Genomic DNA, 20,496 nt, shown 5'->3' on the forward strand with positions numbered 1-20,496 from the left:
ACTCCCAAGGTGATGATGGTGAATACCCTTCATCGCACATCCCTTTTTTTTCTAAAAACCTCTTTTGAAGAAACACACTGCCCTTTCTCCCATCCCATATTTTGTATCCAAAAGATATATGTTAATGCAGGCTATCTCTCTACTCACAATGCAAATATTCCACCCTAAAATCCCGGCCTAGGTAGTGGTAGAAATAATAGGTAATTTATGCATCAAGGGAAGGATGGACTTGCCTTCGTCGAAGCTTTCCTGGCACAAAAGGTCTGACTCCGGGAGATCGGGCTCCGGCCCTTCTTCCGGGGCTACGGGTTCCGGATCGACGGTCCCCGCTTCTTCTAGTAAAACAGGCAACAAACAATACATCAATAGTGGTTTACTAATTGGAGTGTGTCATTTTCTATTATTATTATTACATGTGACTTTAGAAAGTATTTTGATATTTTTTGGTGCATAAAATATTGAGATGTAATATTTAAAGGAGAAAAGGCTGAAAAGGAAAAAAGAAAAGGATTTAAGCTCTGGTGGGCCGGGGGGAAATCTGGCCCAGCCAGGCGCAGGGCGCGATTGCGTCGGCCCAGCTGTGGCCCAAGGCGGAAGACGGCGCGGGCGCGCGAGGGGTGACGCCGTTTCCGCGGGGCCCACACATCAGAGAGAGCGGGAGGGGGGAACGGTGCCAACGGTCGACGGGGCGGGGTGAACCGGCCGTCCGCGGGGGAGAACCCGGCCGCCGGTGGGCTCGACGGTGATTCACCGCCGGCGACCCGGTTCTTGGGCAACGGGCAGGCACTCTAGCATGAGGAGGGGCTGACGAGTTTAGGGGCAGGCCCAATTTGGCCAGAGGAGGCTAGGAGGGGGCTGACCGCGGGGAGGTGGCGGAGCTCCGCGGCGGGAGTCATCACCGGCGGGGTTCGTGCGGGGATTTGGGTAGGGGAGTGGCGTCCCAAGCTAACGGCGGTGTGGCGCAACTGATGAGCCTATCTAATTTCTCGCTGAACCGCCAGAGGGGGGAGGGAAAGGGCTTACCGGAGGGGAAGAAGACGGCGGCGCTTAGCGCGATTGCTCGGGTGAGGGGGAAGATGGGTGGCTGAGGCCGGTGCGGGGCTAAGGGGTGCTCGGGGCGGCCCTTTTATAGGCGCCCGAGGGAAGGGGAGCGACGGAGCTGGGCAGACGCCGGTGAGGTTGCACAGCGCCGGAGTTAATGCCGCACAGCGGCGACGACGAGACCGCACGGTGGGCGGTGCCGTGCAAGGACGCGGTCGCTGCGGCGAGGATGGGGCGGTGCCAAACTTTCCTGTGCGGCGAGGGGATGGGTGAGGGGACGAGGCGAGGAAGAGGACGGTGGCCGGAGGTGACCGCTGCGAAGCCGTACGCGGCGAGGACGACGGGGTGACTGACTGGTGGGGCCAGTCTGCCAGTGGGAGCGGTCACGAGCGAGGGCGAGGGGGCGGGGACTGACGAGTGGGGACGGCGCGTCAGCGGTGCGCGGGCGCGAGCTCGGAGTGGGCCGAGGGGGAGGGAGTCGCGAGCGCGAGAGGGGGAAGCGGCCGCGGGCGTGGGCTGGAAACGACCTAGCTAGGGGGGCATGGGTTTCTCTTTTTCTTTTTATTTTCCAAATCCTATTTCTATTTTTGCATCCCTTTTTTGAACAATTAATTAACTAGGTAATCTTAGGTGCTAAAAAATTATACTAAGTGAGGTGCTTCTAATCACACAAAGTATATGCATATGATGAGAATACCTAGGGATAAAATAAATAAGGGAGGGGGGTTAGATTAGGGTTCCAAACCTCGGGTTTGAAAATTGGGATGTTACAGTAGGTGAGAGGTAGAGGGGGGAAGGGGTCGCCAGAGTTGGGAGTGGCGGCAGAGGAAGTAGGGAACGGCGGCCGGCCGGTCATGGTGATGGCGGCGGCGGGCAAGGGGCCGACCGACAGCGAGCTCCTGCGCGTGCGCCGCGGCGTCGGCGGTGGGTGTGCCGAGCAAGGAGAAGGAGCGTGTCGTCGTGGCCGGGCACGCTGAGCAGGGCAGGTTCAGTGGGAGGAAGACTCGTCGGAGACCGGCTGGACGTGGGGCGGAGCCATGGGCGCCGGCCAGAGCAGAGCAAGCGAGTCAGAGGTCCAGGCGGGGAGGGAAGCGGGCGGCGGCAGCCGAGCACGGCGCGGCGGTGGGGCGGCGACCGTCGCACGGGAGACACGGGAGAGAGTTGGCTGATACCATGAGAGAGAGAGAGCTACAGAGAAACCCTAGCATACAGATATATCGTAATAGGCGAGACCCATGTACACATCACTCTAACAAAGATTTTTTTCAAAAGGGGCGACGGTGAAAAAAAACTGGTGCTTTGCGGTAGTAGAAATAGATATTTTGGTGAAATAGGTGTTGTTCTACAAATTGTTTTTGAAAACGGATGCTGTATCAAGAGCGCTGTTTCATGGTTCTTCCTGTTAGGGTTTAGGGTAGTACTAGCAACAAAAAAAACATGATGGTCTCTATCAATCCGTCAGTCTATCTGCCTGCTTGACACATTCCAAGTTTTGTTTATCCATTTTCTCCTTTTATTAGTTCCTTCCAAATAAATAAAAGAATCCATGCGCCCATGCCAAATCCCCTGGAAGTCTTATTTTAGAATGGGATCTCGGGACCCCCGAGAAGAACGCATCGGCCGCCAGGTCCGATAACAATGGCCTTGGTGGGCGTGGTCGGCATTGGCATAACCAAGCGACCGTCGCAGCAATGCCTGGACGCCGTCGAGAGCGCGGCCCGACGCGCCGAGGCAGAAGAGGGTACGGTGGAGCAGAACACACCGCCATGGATGGCGACAAAGAAGGTCACAGCGCTCGCCGCCATCTGCCTCGTTGCGTTGCCCATCCTGATGGTGACCACGGTTAGCCGGCGGGACGTGCCGCGGACGCCCGCGTCCTTCTGGCCCTTGGCGACCCTCGCGAGGCAAGGTAACATAGTGTAATCCACGCACTCGTGATCCATCTCATCCTCTGCCGTCGTGTGGGATCTTCCGAGTCGCGTGCTTTGGAACGATTTCGATTGGAAGGAGACCTAATCTACTGCGGAAATTTTTACCAATCGGCTCTGGTTTTTTTCTACGTTCCCGTGTGCAACATCTGATGCAGAGAAGCTTGTCGGCGGCCTGCTCGTGCCGGGGTTCGACGAGCGGTCGTGCCTCAGCCGCTACCAGTCCGCGTTCTACCGCAAGAACCTGGCGCGGTCGCCGTCCGCGCACCTCATCAGGCGGCTGCGCCAGCACGAGGCGCTGCAGCGCCGGTGCGGCCCGGGCACCGAGGCGTACAGGGCCGCGGCGGCGCGGCTCAGATCGTCGTCGCACCGCAATGGCAGCAACGACGACAACGACACCCGCGGCGCCTGCAGGTACCTGGTGCTGGTGCCGTACCGGGGGCTCGGGAACAGGATCCTGGCCGTGGCGTCGGCGTTCCTCTACGCCGTGCTCGCCGACCGCGTCCTGCTCCTCGGCGGCGAGACGTCGCTGGGCGACGTCTTCTGCGAGCCGTTCCCGGGGACGTCGTGGCTGCTGCCGCCGCGGTTCCCGATCGGCGACCTCCAGAACCTGACGGGCGACGTGCGGGAGAGCTACGGGAACCTGGTGCAGCAGAACGACAGCGCGGCGGCGGCGGCGGCGTCCGGGCTCCGGTACGTGTTCGTGGACCTCGACCACTCGTGCACGTACCACGACAAGCTCTTCTTCTGCGACGACGGCGAGCGGCAGTTCCTCCGGCGCGCGGCGTGGCTGGTGATGAGGACGGACGGGTACTTCGTGCCGGCGCTGTTCCTGAACCCGGCGTACCAGGACGAGCTCGACGGGATGTTCCCTCGGAAGGACTCGGTGTTCTACCTCCTGGCGCACTACCTGTTCCACCCGACGAACGAGGTTTGGGGGCTGGTGACGAGGTTCCACAGGTCGTACCTGAGGGGCTCGGACGAAAGGCTGGGCATCCAGGTGAGGGTGTTCGACGGAGACGCCCCGTTCCAGCACATCCTGGACCAGATCCTCGCCTGCACTTCGCAGGAACACCTGCTCCCCGACGTGGCGGTGACGCAAGAGCCGTCGGCGGGCCGCGGCGCGCGGTCCAAGGCCGTCCTGATGACCGGCCTCAGCTCGTGGTACTACGAGAAGATACGGTGGAAGTACTGGCAGTCGGCGACGGCCACCGGAGAGGTCGTGAGCGTGTACCAGCCGAGCCACGAGGAGCACCAGCTCTCCGGCTACACGACGCACGACATGAAGGCGGTGGCGGAGATGTACCTGCTGGGCATGACCGACAAGATCGTCACCAGCGGCTGGTCGACGTTCGGCTACGTCGGGCACGGCCTCGGCGGGCTCACGCCGTGGATCATGTTCAGGCCTGAGAACCACACCACGCCTTACCCGCCGTGCCGCCGGGCCAAGTCCATGGAGCCGTGCATGCACGGGCCGCCGTTCTACGACTGCAGGGCCAAGCACGGCGCCGACACGGGGAAGCTGGTGCCGCACGTCCAGCACTGCGAAGACATGAGCTGGGGGCTCAAACTTGTTCATCCCGAGTGAAACAGCAATAATAGTGAAAAGAATATCTTTTTTTTATGGTTCGAATTCCTGTGCTATTCTGCGGCTTTGTTCATTTCCACACCGATTTGGACGAAGCGCCAGGAACACGAACGCAACGCAGACACGAAGGTGAAAACTCCTGTTCATATTTCCCTCTTGTCTGACATAGTACATAATGTATTGCCTAGCCTCTTGGGCCGGCCCACTCACGAACCCTGGCTTGTTTAATAGCCCAAATACGCATAGCCAGTCTCCTGCACACTTCTCGCTCCCACCTGTATCAACTCCTTCCTGTTGCCGATGAATGATGCTTGATGGTTCCCCTGCTCACTTCAGATGGAAACCTTGCTTGTCCCTAATCAACATGCCGCGTAATGCAGACCTGGATCCCAAGGTCTAATGATCCAAAGGATAAACATAAGTGTTAAGACCCATTGTATGCTGCTGATGACAGTATCATGAATTCAAAATTTGCTGCTCAAGGTGTCCTACAAGCATTTTTCACCATTCCAGATACCCAATATTCCTCAGCTAGCACTCAATCCCAGTAGCCTCGCTTGATCAATCAAAGGCTGCAGTACATCATCCACTTCATCCATAATTTTGTTTTGTTATCTTGTAAACAAGGGTAGAACTGAATTCTAGCTTCAAAGCTGCCAGTGCATGCATGAGTCCCTAACTCTAAAACTGCAGTAGGCATAGCATAGGGACATTGTTGTTGCCTTGCAGTCACTTACCATGGGATTATGAGCAGATAACCAATCATATCCCAAGATCGTGTCATACATACGCACCCCAAACTCAGCACCCTGACATCACTAGCTGAAGGAACGACGCGAGGTGGACCTGTATGCCGAGGCCGAGACGCTCGTCGCCGCCGGCGTCGTAGAACCTTTACACGATCCCCACCGAGGAGCCTGGTGGTCGGATCCGCGGCCGACGCCCCTAAGCAGGCGGGCGGTTCCCCATAGTCCTCTACTTCCACGACGGGGGCCTGGTGGTCGGATCCACGGTCGACGACCCCGAGTACCGCCTGGCGCCCGATCGAACACCCTCATCCCCGCCTGCTACGACGAAGCCTGGGCCGCGATCCCTGACGTCGGCGGCCGACCCGTGGGTCCGCGACCATGGTGGCAAATTGAAGTTTAATACGATCGAGTTATACGCAGCATACACTCTTCAAACCATCCACAAATTGAAGTTACCACAAGACATTCAAGAAGCAGCAGCACTCGTACGTACAGCGCCTACTAAGAAAGTGTTTTTGTTTTGTTGCTTTGTACACGCAACTGATGGGTTAATCATTAGCGCTCGCTGCTTTCTCTTCCCGTTTGCGTTTGCGTTCAATGTGTTTTGACCAAACAGCAGTACGTAACAATAAGTAACAACACACATCCACCCGGACGTGAGAGAAAAAAAAAAAGTAGCAACAACACATCCAACCCACCCAGCTGTGACAAACAAGTGACGATCGAGTAGTGACAAACCCATCGATCGATGCCATATGCTCCATGCCTCCATATTGGCCGATCGATCGGCCGACGACGGATCAGCAGTACTAGTAGTACCCGAGCTGGGCGATCTTGACGCGGAGGTGGCTCTGCGCGAAGGCGAAGAGGCGGGCCACCTCGTCCTCCCCCAGCTGCACGCCGCCGTCGCGGTCGGCGTCGGCGGCGCGCACGCCGCCCCTCGCCTTCCACCACGCGAACCGCACGTTGAGGCTCCGCAGCGCGTGCCGCAGCTCCTCCCTGCTGATCCGCCCGTCGCTGTCCGCGTCGAACTGCGCCAGCCACGCCCGGAACTCCTCCGCTGTTAGCTCCCCCCGCGGCAGCGCGCGGTACCGCATGAACGCCATCCTCTCTCTCTCTCGCGACGCTGGTATCGTGCCCGGCCGGCGACCGCTGCTCTGCTTTGCTTCCGCTAGCTTGGTGAGTGGTTGCGAGTGAGCTGTGGGCCTACTGCTGATCGAGTGGCAGGCAAGTAGTGACGCACACAGCTCCGATCCGTCCAGGTCCAGGCTCTCCGCCTCCTATATATATAATAACCGGTGTCCAAGAAGAGGAGGGCCACGGCGCTGAGGGTTACTTTTACGACTACTCCGTTACCGCACGTTTTGCACGCGCGGTTTCTTCTCCAGTCGATGTCCTTTGCGTCCTTCTACAAAGTATTCACTGGTGTACGTGCTGGTAGCACAAAGTTTTACAATGCTTGAAGGCAAAAAGGTTGAGAGTTATTTGAGAGTAGTTCCGTGATTGATCATGCGAAAGCCTTGAAACCCCAGGATACTTTTGTTCCAAAGACGCGGCAAAACCATTCATTAATATGAGAATCAGATTCCGTTGGGTAGGCTTTTCGCAGGCAAGCCGTGGATCAGAGCAGCCTGACCCGCAAGTGGTCGCTTGTTTATCTCGTAGAGCGGGGCGCATCAGCAGGTTCTCTTGCTGGCTCATGCTCATCAACGGGTTCTCTAGCTGGGTAGTGGCACAACGTTAAATACATGCAGTAAAATGTACCGCTCCCATTTGTTTACGGCAGAAATATGAACGCGTCACTAGTTTCCTTTGTGGCTAAGAAGAGTACAGAAAACGCGTCAGTTCAGAAAAGGGAAGCATCGTGTCCATGTGTTGCCAACGTTGGCCAGAACACAACAGGTTCGTATTCGATCTGTCTGTCTTGGAACATGGAGGAATTTTTTTAAAAAAAATACGTTCTTTTTTTTTCGTTTTTAGAACATCTCTTGTGGTTCCTCCAGCTAGACCACAATGAGAGTTGCATATGCTAATTTTGGATTCTTAAAATTTTGCTCCATCATCATTTCATATCGTTGCAACAAAAACTGCTCCCTCAATCCTCCTCAAATTTCATTCCATGGTATCATGGCATCTGAATACTGAATGTTTTGACTTTGAGGTGAACCAGAAATACAGTCAGTGACAGCACTAAACACAAAACGGTACTCGAAGAAACGAAAGACACCAAGCGGGAAAAAAAAAGAAAGACCAACATTAAAATACTAACATCAGCTATGACCAGTAAAAAGGAAGAGAAGATTTTTCCGATAGTTAGATTTGACGAACATGAAATATAGAGGAGACTACAGGAGCATAATAATGCATTCCCTTGGCTATTCAATGTTAGCGTGCACCTTACAACCCGCCTAGAAACTATGTCCACGATCCACCTTCTAGTACACACTAAGGGCTTGTTCGGTTATTCCCAATACATATGGATTGGATGAGATTGGAAAAAATTGAGAAGAAGTTTGACTTGTTTGGGATTCAAACTCATCCAATCTCACTCAATCCACATGGATTGAGAGCTAACCGAACAAGCCCTAATATGGTATACAAAGCATATGTACATTCTCTCGCCAAGCAGCGCAAAAGTAAAAAACAGAAACAATTACAGGGAGCTTACATAGGTAAAATCTTGCTCAGAGTGCCCATTAGACACCTTGCCTCCGTTATATATACAAAAAATAATAATCTCAACTCCTACAGAAAACTATAGTCTTGAACGTCGGAAGTACCTGATGGGATTGAATGGACCAAGTTGACGGGCAGAAGCAAATGTTGGCCGTCCATTCGGGGACACTGTCGGCTTGATGTCCCATCCTTCAACATTTCTCGGAACACAAACATCAAACAGGATTTGGCCAAGGACTCCTTTAGGCTCCATGCAGGGTGGATGGGACATGTGGGACCCGGGTTCCTGAGACTCATCGTGATCCTTCGAACTTGGCAAGAAGAAGTGATCGCTAGGACTGTTAGGAACCCCTCTTAAACTCTCGTTTGAATTGGCTGCAGCATTGTGTAGACTGCAGACCGAGTGCGCTATCTTGTACTCCCGGTCACCAGCCATATTTGAGTCATATAGTTGGCTTCGGTGGCAGAAGGTAAGGAGAGCCTTCTTCAACATATCATCTACAGCTGTCCTGTATTCAGTTTCATGTGAATTGTAATGACCTGCAAGTAATCAGAAAAGTGATTTAACTTATCTGTGAAATGTGACATACTGCCTGGCAGCAGAGAAGAAAAAAATGAGGTCTGAAGTTGACCCTCATATCTGCAGCAGCTAGACTGTGTGTAGTATAATGTTGCCCCTTACTATTCTAGTGTGACCAACCTAACGCCTAAAGCTATAAGGCAGCATGGAAATCTCCTCCCGCTTGTCATTTCCTCAACATTTATGAGTAAACTCCCATACCCAATATTCTGTGTCCCTCAGAACTTGGCAACAGAGGAATTGTTCATTCTACTCTACCATTCTCTCAGACTGATAACAGCCCCAATCCATCCAGGTATTGAAACATGTGGTTCAAGTCAGCCTTATAAAACTTTGAGTATGAACAAATCATTACATTCAAGTGTTAATTGCTCGTGGATGTGGTACATATGGGACTTTTTTTTGTCTCAAATAGTTGTAGGATTGTACTGCGAATTCAATACGTGAGATTAATGCCACTTCTTGGAAAGAAGCTGTGATGGTTTCATTCATATTCAAGTTACAATGGAGCTATTTATCAATAGTGGTGAATGTTAGAGTCACTAACCAGTTCAACCCAAAAGCTTAAGCTGATGGGAGAAGGTAGTCAATCCACTTATACACTTCAACACCCTCATTCACGTGCAGCCAGAGAGAAAGGCGCAAACACAGCCAGAGAGAAAGCCACAAACGTGGAAATAAATGGGTGGAGGCACAAATAAAGCCTCTGTTAGGATTCAAACTCGAGACCTCTGACTTTGATAACATGTTAGAGTGAACGCACTAACCAGTTTAAACCAAAAGCTTAAGCTGATATACACTAACAGTGAAGACATGATAAGACATTAAGACTATCTCCTGATGGAATAAGTCTTGAGCATCTAGAGGACAACCTGCTTTTGACTGTCCTCTGTAGTCCTTTAGCATCTAGAGGACAGCTTGACTGTCCTCTGTAGTCTCTTTAGCATCTAGAGGACAGCAGTCGCTTTTTGACTGTCCTCTGTAGTCGCTTTAGCATCTATAGGACAGCAGTCGCTTTTGACTGTCCTCTGTAGTCCCTTTAGCATCTAGAGGACAATCCTGTTGTATAGTGTGTGTGAGAAGGTGTGGTAGTGCAGCCCCTAGGGCTATAAATATGTGTCCCCAACCCCTCTAAGGGTATGGCATTGTGTAGTGTTTGAGGAAATAAACAGAAAATTGCCCCAACTCATAGTGTCATCCTCTGATGAGAGTTAGAGTCCCTCTACTTACAATTGGTATCGGAGCCAAACTATCCTGCAGCCTAAACATCTCGTGCTCATCTCCTTCCCGTGCCTCTCCCCACACTCAGTCGGCAGCAAGAGCTCCAACTGTTCCTTCCTCCCCTGCTCAGACGAGCATCCTTTCGTCTGAGACAGCCTCTTCCACACGCAGCAACCCCTCACTAGCCCACCATGTCCCTACGCTCGGCCACTTCGAGTGCGCGGCGCCAGCAGGAGGCCGAGGTCGCCGCGGCACAAGAACGCGAGCGAGCAGCAGCAGCGGCTGCAGCGACAGCGGCGAGGGCAGCACGGTTGGCGGCGGCGGAACTGGCAGCGGCGAGAGCGGAAGTAGAAGCAGCGGAGGCGGCGGATGCTGCACGTGCGGCGGCAACAGAGCTCGAGGTTCTGCGCGGCAGTAGAGCTGGCAGCTCTGCTTCTGTCGACGACAACACCGACGACGAGCTCAGGCTGGCGAGGGAAGCAGCGCGAGAGCAGGCGGCACAGTGGGCAGCCGCGCATCCCCATGGGGGCGCGCGTGGCGGCAGCCCGGATAGGCGCCGACACGCTGACGGCGCTCCAGGCGGGGGCGCACGCGGCGGCAGCCCAGACGGGCGTAGACGCGCCGGCGGTGCTCCCGGCGGCGGCGACCGAGTCGACGGAGATCGCGGCCTCTACAGGCGGCGCGGTTCTCCCTCCCCGGATCGGTACCATGGTCGCCGCATGGCCCAAGCCATTGTCAGGGACATCGGTCCCGGCGGTGGGTGGCCTACCCTCACCAAGACCAACTACGTCGAGTGGGCCGCGGTGATGAGGGTACGGCTCCAGGTTCGCCACATGTGGGAAGCAGTTCGTTACGACGACGTCGACTACCACGAGGATCGGCGGGCGCTGGATGCCCTCATTGCTGCAGTCCCGCCCGAGATGCAGTTTTCGCTTTCCCAGAAGCGGACTGCCAAGGAGGCCTGGGACGCCATCGCTGCGACCCGCATCGGCAGCGATCGTGCCCGCAAGACCACACTGCAGGCACTTCGCAAGGAGTGGGAGAACCTGGCCTTCAAGCCAGGTGAGGATGTTGATGACTTTGCTCTCCGCCTCAACACTCTGTTGCAGAAGATGGTGCAGTTCGGCGACGACACCTACGATGAGGAGAGAGCTGTTGAGAAGCTCTTCCGTTGCATCCCCGAGAAGTACAGGCAGATTGCTCGCTCGATCGAGTCTCTGCTAGACCTCTCCACGATGACGATCGAAGAGGCGATTGGTCGCCTCAAGGTGGTCGACGGCGACGAACCACAGGCTCTCTCTGGGCCTATCACTATCGGCGGGAAGCTACATCTCACTCGGGAGCAGTGGGAGGCCTGCCAGGGTGACAAGAAGCAGGGGGAGTCCTCCTCGACACGAGGCCGCAAACGCGGCAAGCCGCGCAAGGCGCGTGGAGGCGCCCAGGCCGGGGCGCGAGGACATGCTGAGGGTGGTGCACGTGGAGGTGCCCAAGGCGGCGCCGTCGGCAACAAGAAGCCGGCACGAGACGACGGCTGCCACAACTGCGGCAAGCTTGGCCACTGGGCCAGGGATTGTCGGCAGCCACGACGTGGCCAGGCCAACGTCGCACAGGCGGAGGCGGAGGAGGAGGCCCTGCTCCTGGCACATGCAAGCATCGAGCCATCTCCAGCGGCACCGGCCGCAGCGGCACTCCTCCACCTTGATGAGTCGAAAGCACGCGCATTCCTCGGCGACGGCTCCAACAAGGACATGATCGAAGGATGGTGCCTCGACACCGGCGCCACTCATCACATGACCGGCCGACGGGAGTTCTTCACCGAGCTTGACTCTAGCGTCTGAGGCTCCGTCAAGTTTGGGGACGCCTCCGGCGTAGAGATCAAGGGCGCCGGCTCAGTCGTCTTCACCGCCGCGTCTGGTGAGCACAGGCTGCTCACCGGAGTCTACTACATCCCCGCGTTGAGGAACTCTATCATCAGCTTGGGACAGCTGGATGAGAACGGTTCGCGCGTGGAGGTCGAGCACGGAGTCATGAGGATCTGGGATCCCTCTCGTCGCCTTCTTGCCAAGGTACGCAGGAGTGCAAATCGGCTTTACATCCTCAATGTGAAGGTGGCACAACCTTGCTGCCTTGCTGCTCGTCGAGACGACGGGGCATGGCAGTGGCACGAGCGCTTCGGGCACCTTAACTTCGAAGCCCTGAAGCGGCTCAGCGCCAAGGAGATGGTACGAGGCCTGCCGTGCCTTGACCATGTGGAGCAATTCTGCGATGTCTGCGTGTTGACAAAGCAGAGACGACTCCCCTTTCCCCAGCAGTCGAGCTTCCGAGCCAAGGAGAGGCTCGAGCTCGTGCATGGGGACTTGTGTGGCCCGGTGACACCAGCCACACCAGGAGGACGACGCTACTTCTTGCTGCTCGTCGACGATCTCTCCCGCTACATGTGGGTGATGATCCTTGGCAGCAAGGGAGAGGCTGCGAACGCCATCAGGCGTGTGCAGGTCGCTGCGGAGGCGGAGTGCGGCCGCAAGCTGCGCGTGCTGCGCACCGACAACGGCGGCGAATTCACGGCGGCTGAGTTCGCGTCGTACTGCGCGGATGAGGGCGTTCAGCGCCACTACTCCGCGCCGTACAGCCCGCAGCAGAACGGCGTCGTCGAGCGGCGCAACCAGACGGTTGTGGGGATGGCTCGGGCTCTCCTCAAGCAGAGAGGACTGCCAGCTGTCTTCTGGGGAGAGGCGGTGGTGACAGCGGTTTACATCCTCAACCGCTCGCCCACCAAGGCTCTCAACGGGATGACACCGTACGAGGCTTGGCATGGGCGCAAGCCGGTGGTCTCTCACCTACGGGTCTTCGGCTGCCTCGCGTTCACCAAGGAGCTTGGCCACATCAGCAAGCTCGACGATAGGAGCACCCCAGGGGTGTTCATTGGCTACGCGGAGGGCTCGAAGGCCTACCGCATCCTTGACCCAAGAACACAGCGTGTGCGCACGGCGCGCGACGTAGTGTTCGACGAAGGGCGAGGATGGGCGTGGGACAAGGCGGTGGACGACGGCACGACTCCGACGTACGACTTCACCATCGAGTACGTCCACTTTGAGGGAGCTGGGGGAGTAGGCAACTCTTCTCCGAGCAGGTCTACCCCAGCCCCCAAGTCTCCACCGCCTCCAGCGCCACACTCTCCAGCTCCTGCTACAACGAGCTCTTCACCACCACGCACTCCAGCCACGACTCCGGCTACAGCGAGCTCTTCGCCACCACGTACTCCAGCACCGACGGTACCCTCTCCGGGAACGTCCTCTCCGACACCAGCTCGTGTCGAGCACGACCCAGTGGAGCTCGTGACCCCTCTGTCCCGCGACGAGGAGCGCGTCGACGCGTGCTACGACGGCGAGCCGTTGCGGTATCGAAGGGTGGAGGGCCTTCTCATCGACCCGTCGGTGCCAGGCCCTGCATCTCGCATTCTGGCAGGAGAGTTGCATCTTGCATGCGACGATGGTGAGCCTCGGTCTTTCGCGGAGGCCGAGAAACATGCGGCTTGGCGTGCCGCGATGCAGTCGGAGATGGACGCGGTTGAGACGAACCGCACTTGGGAGCTCGCTGATCTCCCTCATGGTCATCGCGCGATCACCCTTAAGTGGGTGTTCAAACTGAAGAGGGATGAAGCCGGCGCCATCGTCAAGCATAAGGCTCGCTTGGTGGCACGCGGTTTCTTGCAGCAGGAGGGGATCGACTTCGACGATGCCTTCGCCCCTGTAGCACGGATGGAATCCGTGCGACTCCTCCTCGCGCTGGCAGCCCTGAAGGGCTGGCATGTTCATCACATGGATGTCAAGTCGGCGTTTCTTAACGGCGACTTAAAGGAGGAGGTCTATGTACACCAGCCGCCAGGTTTTGCGATCCCTGGCAAGGAGGGCAAGGTGTTGCGCCTGCGCAAGGCTCTCTACGGCTTGCGACAGGCACCAAGGGCGTGGAATGCCAAGCTGGATTCCACGCTCAAGAGGATGGGCTTCATGCCAAGCCCGCACGAGGCGGCCATCTATCGGCGGGGCAATGGAGAAAATGCCCTGCTGGTGGGTGTCTACGTCGACGACTTGGTGATCACCGGCGCCAAGGATGCAGAGGTGGCAGCGTTCAAGGAAGAGATGAAGGCCACCTTCCAAATGAGTGACCTGGGGCATCTCTCCTTCTACCTAGGGATTGAGGTGCACCAGGGAGACTCCGGGATCACACTTCGCCAGACCGCCTACGCCAAGCGCATCGTTGAGCTGGCTGGGCTCATCGACTGCAACCCAGCTCTCACTCCGATGGAGGAGAGGCTGAAGCTGAGTCGCGACAGCACGACGGAGGAGGTGGATGCTACACAGTACCGGCGTCTTGTGGGGAGCCTTCGCTACCTCGTCCACACACGGCCTGACTTGGCATACTCCGTCGGCTACGTTAGTCGGTTTCTGCAGCGACCGACGACGGAGCATGAGCAGGCTGTGAAGAGGATCATCCGCTATGTTGCGGGGACTCTCGACCACGGTCTCTACTACCCGAGGTGCCCTGGGGAGGCACACCTTGTCGGGTACAGCGATAGCGACCACGCCGGCGACATCGACACCAGCAAGAGCACAAGCGGGATCCTCTTCTTCCTCGGCAAGTGCCCCATCAGCTGGCAGTCGGTCAAGCAGCAGGTGGTGGCCATGTCCAGCTGCGAGGCCGAGTACATAGCGGCGTCCACTGCTTCGACTCAGGCTCTCTGGCTGGCTCGACTGCTCGGTGATCTCCTCGGGAGAGACACTGGAGCGGTGGAACTCAGGGTGGACAGCCAGTCCGCTCTGGCATTGGCCAAGAACCCCGTGTTCCATGAACGGAGCAAGCACATCCGGCTGAGATACCACTTCATCCGAGACTGCTTGGCAGAAGGGAGCATCAAGGCGCGCTACATCAACACCAAGGATCAGCTTGCAGACCTGCTCACCAAGCCCCTTGGGAAGATCAAGTTTGTTGAGCTTTGCTCCAGGTCCGGGATGGCCCAACTTTCTCACAAGACGACGCCCAAGACTTAGGGGGAGAATGATGGAATAAGTCTTGAGCATCTAGAGGACAACCTGCTTTTGACTGTCCTCTGTAGTCCTTTAGCATCTAGAGGACAGCTTGACTGTCCTCTGTAGTCTCTTTAGCATCTAGAGGACAGCAGTCGCTTTTTGACTGTCCTCTGTAGTCGCTTTAGCATCTATAGGACAGCAGTCGCTTTTGACTGTCCTCTGTAGTCCCTTTAGCATCTAGAGGACAATCCTGTTGTATAGTGTGTGTGAGAAGGTGTGGTAGTGCAGCCCCTAGGGCTATAAATATGTGTCCCCAACCCCTCTAAGGGTATGGCATTGTGTAGTGTTTGAGGAAATAAACAGAAAATTGCCCCAACTCATAGTGTCATCCTCTGATGAGAGTTAGAGTCCCTCTACTTACATCTCCAACAGCTTACCCATCCTCATACTCATATTCAAACTACACTCTGCGAACATCGCAGAGTAGAACAATCCAGAAACAGTGTTTTAAGTAAACTATGGGTAAACTGCTGGAAACGGTCTAAGAACCATACCGACATGTTGGGAGCTGTTCCATTTCATAAGTTTAACCTCTGTGCCTAGTTCAATCAAACGCCGTGCAAAACCACAGATAATATAGCATGGAGCAAGGTTATCAGCTTCTGAGCAAAATAGAAGAACTGGGCCCAATCCCTGCAAGAACAATAAATGAAAAATATCATGAGTATCAAAGATGGTATATGATAAATATCACAGATAAAACAAAACTTACTGCTGCCGAGTACAGTGTGTGCCAGTACTCTGCACGCTGAGCTTCAATCCTGCTTGGGAAGAGAGTATCCATGACAGAAGCTAGAGCCTTTGCCATCCATGAATGCAATATAGTTGGCTGAGATGAATTTCCATCAGCAGGCTTTTGGACAAACTGGGCGCCCACATCACTGACAAAATCTACAGGGCTAGAGTCATAAATTTGCCCGCAGATACAGTTCCTCACTAACCGATAGTCCTTCTGCACAGTGAAAATTTTATGTCAAGAAACTCAACATCTTAGCCAAGAAATTAAGATCAGTAGCCCAAATAGCTAATCTCCACCCAATGGTGACCACATATATTAATAATAAACAGATCTATGTTAATTAAACAAACTAATCAAACATACACAGTAAATATTTTATCTCAACATAAATCCAAGATGATGACTGAAAAATATGGACTTCCCAAAATCCATCATTGCCACTGATCCAAATCATGAACACAAAACTACATACTAGTTGAACGTACTGCCCAGAAAGTACAAAGTTAGCATTTAAGGAAGGGGTTATCACTGTGAATGACAAATAAAACATTCAACATATTCAAGCAAAGCATAGTTCGTCACACTAAACAACTGGAAGAAACTATAGCCTAGCAGTATCTAATCCATATGACCATTATACACAGTTAATTTGTTAGCTATAAGTCTCAACATGTCCCGAAAACAGTTCAATTAAGATTTCTTCACAGGTTCCAATGTCCATGCCTACTTGTATTGATAGAAATTTATGTTGAAAGCAATGAATGAGAAGAAAGGCATCACATACCATGATTGCATCTCCTTCACATATTCCATCTAGTAACTGGAAAATCCAAGAAATTCAGTCATTTCAACTGGGACAAGTGATTTCTTTTTCATTAGAAAAGTTATATGATTCTATTTACAAATGGCAGTTAAGATTAAATCATTAAAAAAGTGGCATGCACCTGAATAACCTTATACATGCATCCCTTTGAGCCGCCAGAAAAGGAAGCAAGAACAATTGGCACAATTTTTATTTTCAGTTCCTGAAACCAGCATTCCATGTTATTCGGTTGGGGAGGGGGCGATAATGTAAAGTAGTAACAGAATTAAAGGATAGTACAAAAGCAATGTAATGTAATAAGATAAAATAATTATATAAATTATAATGTACTTGATTCTAAGGATCTCATCACCTACAAAATTCCCGTGTAAACCACAGATTGAGTACAAATGATAACAAAGAGTTAAAAGAGGCATAGTGCATTACACAATAGTGTGGATATACAGGAAAATGTTTTCAAGTCGGACGACTTGTTGGTCGTACTGGCTGACTTGGACGATTAATCGCGATTAATCACGATTAGTCGGACGACTTGGCGATTAATCGCAATTGGTCCAAACCGACTTGGACCGCGATTAATCGGATGACTTTAAAACATTGGAAAGTACTATTACTCGCTATCCTTTCACAGAATTTCTGTCAACTTGATGTACTGTGTGATATTTGTAAGCACAATAATAAGGGAGAAAAAAAATACTTACCTTAACCAGCTCATTTATAACACCAGTTGCCAGCGATATTGCTTTCTCAGAGAGATATCTGGAAGAAGATAGGAATTAGTACAATACCATGATCAGATTTATAATAAAGGAGCCCAATCATACACACAAACCTATTGATACACTACACTTTAGCATACCTGTACCATATTTGAATTAAGGTTCAACAACTGCCATTTCTAATAAATTCAAAAATAAAGCCCTATTCAACGTATTTTTGCTTAAAGGTCCATGGAAAAAGTTTCCTACTCCACCTGTGAATTAAATGTCGCTGATAAAACCCTTCTAACTTCAGCACTAATATGATGATAATCAGCACACTAGTGCTATTCAATCAGAATCGTTCCACTGCATTCAAACTGGTTACAAAAATAATTATAAAGCTTCCAGCTTCTATCTCCAGCTGCCATTGTTCAAGCAACAAAAATGTTTGGATTCTACATATCGAACTCATGCATATATGGTTTTAGCCTCTATTAATGTGTCAACACATAAGGGCTTGTTTGGAATGGAGGGGGTTGAGGGGGCTAGAATCCCTCATTATTTAATTTTGAATAGTGGGGGATTCTAGCCCCCTCGAATACCTCCATTACTCTTGCTCCCAAATAAGCCCTAAAAGCAAAAGAAGTGAAAAAAGGGTAACCTGACAGGAATGATAACGTTACAGGAAATTATCTATGGATGCAATTAGTTTTGCTTTTATATAGTTGTCCTTGAAGATTATGCCAACCTTGAAGTGCAAAGATTTACTCCTAATTACCACAACCAAAACATCTTTGACATCCCGTGATTGGTAACTTAAGTTAGACGTCCATGCCTAATAGCCAACCAGGAAAGGTCGCTAAAATGGCATCAATACAGAGCAAACAGTAAAAATTGCAAATATCAACCCTAAGACTAGGCATATTAACATCCAGTGATCAATCTAAAGGGAGTTACCAAACTCAACACAACGCAGCTAAGTACCATGCCCAACCAATTTGCTTGCCGCAGAATAAAATAAGTAGGCAAACGCAAACCTAAATCCTCCCGCCTCACGAATTCAGCAGGCACACACTAGCGAGAAATCTCTGAAATTAAAGCTAAGAATCCTAGTCGCACAGGCAGGCCAGGATAGAAGCTATAGAGCTACGGCCGGGCGCCTCCACAAGTCCAAACGAGTAACGGGCTAACGGCACGGCGGCACTCACAGTGCGACGAGATCGGGGTGGCAGACGAGGCAGCGCCACCCGAGCGAGGAGTACAGCTCAACGAACGGCCGCAACTGCGTCTCGTCGCTCCACACCCACGCGAACAGGACCGCGACGCCCCTGGCCTGCCCCGGCGGCGCCGATTCCGGCGCCCAGTAAAACCGGCCACCGCAGCCGGGCCACATGGGCTCCGCGGCCCCTGCTCTGCTACTTCCGTCGAGGAGGCCGAGGAGAGGGGAATCGGAGCAAGGGTTTGCGCTTTCACTTGTTTGATTCTGGATTTCTGGTGGTCTGGTGGAGATGGAGGTGACGGGTGCAGGAGACAGGGACGGGGTGAGTGGCTGGCTTCGGCGTTTGGTTCGTCGCGGATTTTTATTTTCTCTTTCGATGGTTTCCTCCTTTTTTTTTCTGAGGTTTGTATAGGAGTAAGTTTGCTTGTGCGTCGTGTGAGATGAAATTTTTGTTCCAGAATTAAGTGGACAAGTGGTCAACGCTAACCTGCCGGGCTGGATAAACATGAGTTGTCGTGGAGCACAGTCATACTCGTGGAGATTTTCCCATCTGACATCAAGTTTGTTTGTTTACACTACCTTGTAGTTGTAGTACTGACATCACCTTCGAGTGTAGATATATGTATGACTTCATGAGTGTAGATATATATGGTACAGGAGGCAGGGTTCACAATATCTCGTTTTTACTGTTCCGAGATACCTACTGTTTTGATAAAAAAAAGTAAACTTCTATATCTTTAAAATTGTCACCGAAATACAGAAAAAAACGGCGCTAGAAATCTGAATCGGTCCTCAACGAGGAACGGGGAATTTTTCCGATTTCTCGCTTTTACCGATCGGGAAATCAAACTAGGATACAGGGTACACTATAACATATTATTACGTAGTAGCAAATTGTATATAATGATGGGTTATACTATATTTCCTATAAATGTATCAAATGTCATTTGGCGCGAATAAATGTCAATAGATTGTACATCCAGGGCCGAGCTGAGGGGACGTGTAGGGCTCGATATCGAGCCAGCTCGGCTCGTTTTAGCTCGACTCGTTAAGGTAACGATAGCGAGTCATAAAGTTAGCTCGGCTCGGCTCGTTTACGAGCTCGAGCTGACTCGTTTAGCCCGCGAGCCAGAGCAGAAAAAATTATATGTGTATAATAATCAATTTCTAGTTAATTTTAAACTAATTTAACAACAGAAAATAGTGATTATACTCATAGTTTCACAGACCACATTAATATAACACCAGATTCACACAAATCATCACTTATCAATTCACTATTCACACACATGTTCAGCAGTTTAACCCACACTTATATTCGCATAGACCAATTTCATACATAGACATAATTCATCAATCATTAGTTTAACTTATAGGTTATAGACACAACACATACATATAATATATTCATATAATATATTCATCAATTGTTACGTACATGATATGTATATAGTTTTGTTTTTGCTAAAATGTGATAGCTCGTTTAGCTAGCGAGCTAGCTCGTTAACAAACCGAGCTAGGATGCCAGCTCAACTCGTGAAAAAATTCAAACGAGCCGATCCAAGCCGAGCCGAGCTGGCCACGAACCGAGCGAGCCGACGAGCCACGAGCATTTTGTCCAGCCCTAGGGACGTGCAGGGGTAGGGATGATAATAGGTACAAGTACGGATAAATAACCGCGGATAATTATCTATTGAACACGGGTATGGTAGATTTTGCTATCCACGGATACAAATATGGACATAATAAGGTATTCGCGGATGATTTTTTCGTGAGTATGGATATTCAATATCCATACCCGTTACCCGATGGGTATTTGACATATGGGCCATCCAAATTCAATATATTATCCTAATTTTCCATTCTTCAATTTTCATTCATAACATATTGTTTGGTGCTAAAATTATCGTTTGATGTTTCTGGAATGATAATGTTTTTGGAAATGTAATAAAAATGTTGTTTGGTGTTGAACGCTAAATTTTTAGTGAGTTGGGCGGGTGGCAGATACGCAACGGGTACGTGTATGGATTGGGCTTCGTCTCACAGATATGGGTTCGCGGACCATATATCCATGTCATGCACACACAATTGCTATCCCTAGGCAGGGCCCTTCCCCTATAATCGTCCGTACACACAATATGAAA

At 52.2% G+C, this 20,496-nt stretch overlaps 3 protein-coding genes across 3 annotated transcripts; 1 reads left to right on the top strand and 2 right to left on the bottom strand.

The window, feature by feature from the left end:
* Positions 1 to 2,615: 2,615 nt before the first annotated feature.
* On the top strand, positions 2,616 to 4,593 carry LOC100383179 (galactoside 2-alpha-L-fucosyltransferase). Its single transcript, XM_008651022.3, has 2 exons — positions 2,616 to 2,950; positions 3,128 to 4,593. Exons 1-2 carry the CDS (start codon positions 2,680 to 2,682, stop codon positions 4,555 to 4,557), a joined length of 1,701 nt encoding a protein of 566 aa, XP_008649244.1. The 5' UTR covers positions 2,616 to 2,679; the 3' UTR covers positions 4,558 to 4,593.
* A 1,288-nt stretch (positions 4,594 to 5,881) lies between these two features.
* On the bottom strand, positions 5,882 to 6,564 carry LOC100283082 (EF hand family protein). The gene has a single exon (NM_001155984.2). The coding sequence runs from the start codon at positions 6,410 to 6,412 to the stop codon at positions 6,116 to 6,118; it is 297 nt and encodes a 98-aa protein (NP_001149456.1). The 5' UTR covers positions 6,413 to 6,564; the 3' UTR covers positions 5,882 to 6,115.
* A 1,034-nt stretch (positions 6,565 to 7,598) lies between these two features.
* On the bottom strand, positions 7,599 to 18,705 carry LOC100277688 (uncharacterized). The gene is made up of 7 exons (NM_001151191.2): positions 18,342 to 18,705; positions 17,134 to 17,191; positions 16,554 to 16,634; positions 16,394 to 16,429; positions 15,583 to 15,822; positions 15,365 to 15,503; positions 7,599 to 8,522 (listed from the first exon to the last, which is right to left on the bottom strand). The coding sequence occupies exons 1-7, from the start codon at positions 18,524 to 18,526 to the stop codon at positions 8,062 to 8,064; spliced, it is 1,200 nt and encodes a 399-aa protein (NP_001144663.2). The 5' UTR covers positions 18,527 to 18,705; the 3' UTR covers positions 7,599 to 8,061.
* Between the last annotated feature and the right edge of the window lie 1,791 nt (positions 18,706 to 20,496).

Source organism: Zea mays, chromosome 6 (genome assembly GCF_902167145.1).
Source record: "Zea mays cultivar B73 chromosome 6, Zm-B73-REFERENCE-NAM-5.0, whole genome shotgun sequence".
Lineage (NCBI taxonomy): Eukaryota > Viridiplantae > Streptophyta > Magnoliopsida > Poales > Poaceae > Zea > Zea mays.

Bases quoted from the DNA above. Each gene is read 5' to 3' on its own strand.
- LOC100283082 (NM_001155984.2), bottom strand. From the start codon at position 6,412: ATGGCGTTCATGCGGTACCGCGCGCTGCCGCGGGGGGAGCTAACAGCG.
- LOC100383179 (XM_008651022.3), top strand. From the start codon at position 2,680: ATGGCCTTGGTGGGCGTGGTCGGCATTGGCATAACCAAGCGACCGTCG. The intron at 2,951-3,127 runs GTAACATAGTGT...CATCTGATGCAG, and splicing joins GGCGACCCTCGCGAGGCAAG to AGAAGCTTGTCGGCGGCCTG.
- LOC100277688 (NM_001151191.2), bottom strand. From the start codon at position 18,526: ATGTGGCCCGGCTGCGGTGGCCGGTTTTACTGGGCGCCGGAATCGGCG. The intron at 17,192-18,341 runs GTGAGTGCCGCC...ATCTTCTTCCAG, and splicing joins CACCCCGATCTCGTCGCACT to ATATCTCTCTGAGAAAGCAA. The intron at 15,823-16,393 runs GTATGTGATGCC...TTCACTGTGCAG, and splicing joins GTGAAGGAGATGCAATCATG to AAGGACTATCGGTTAGTGAG.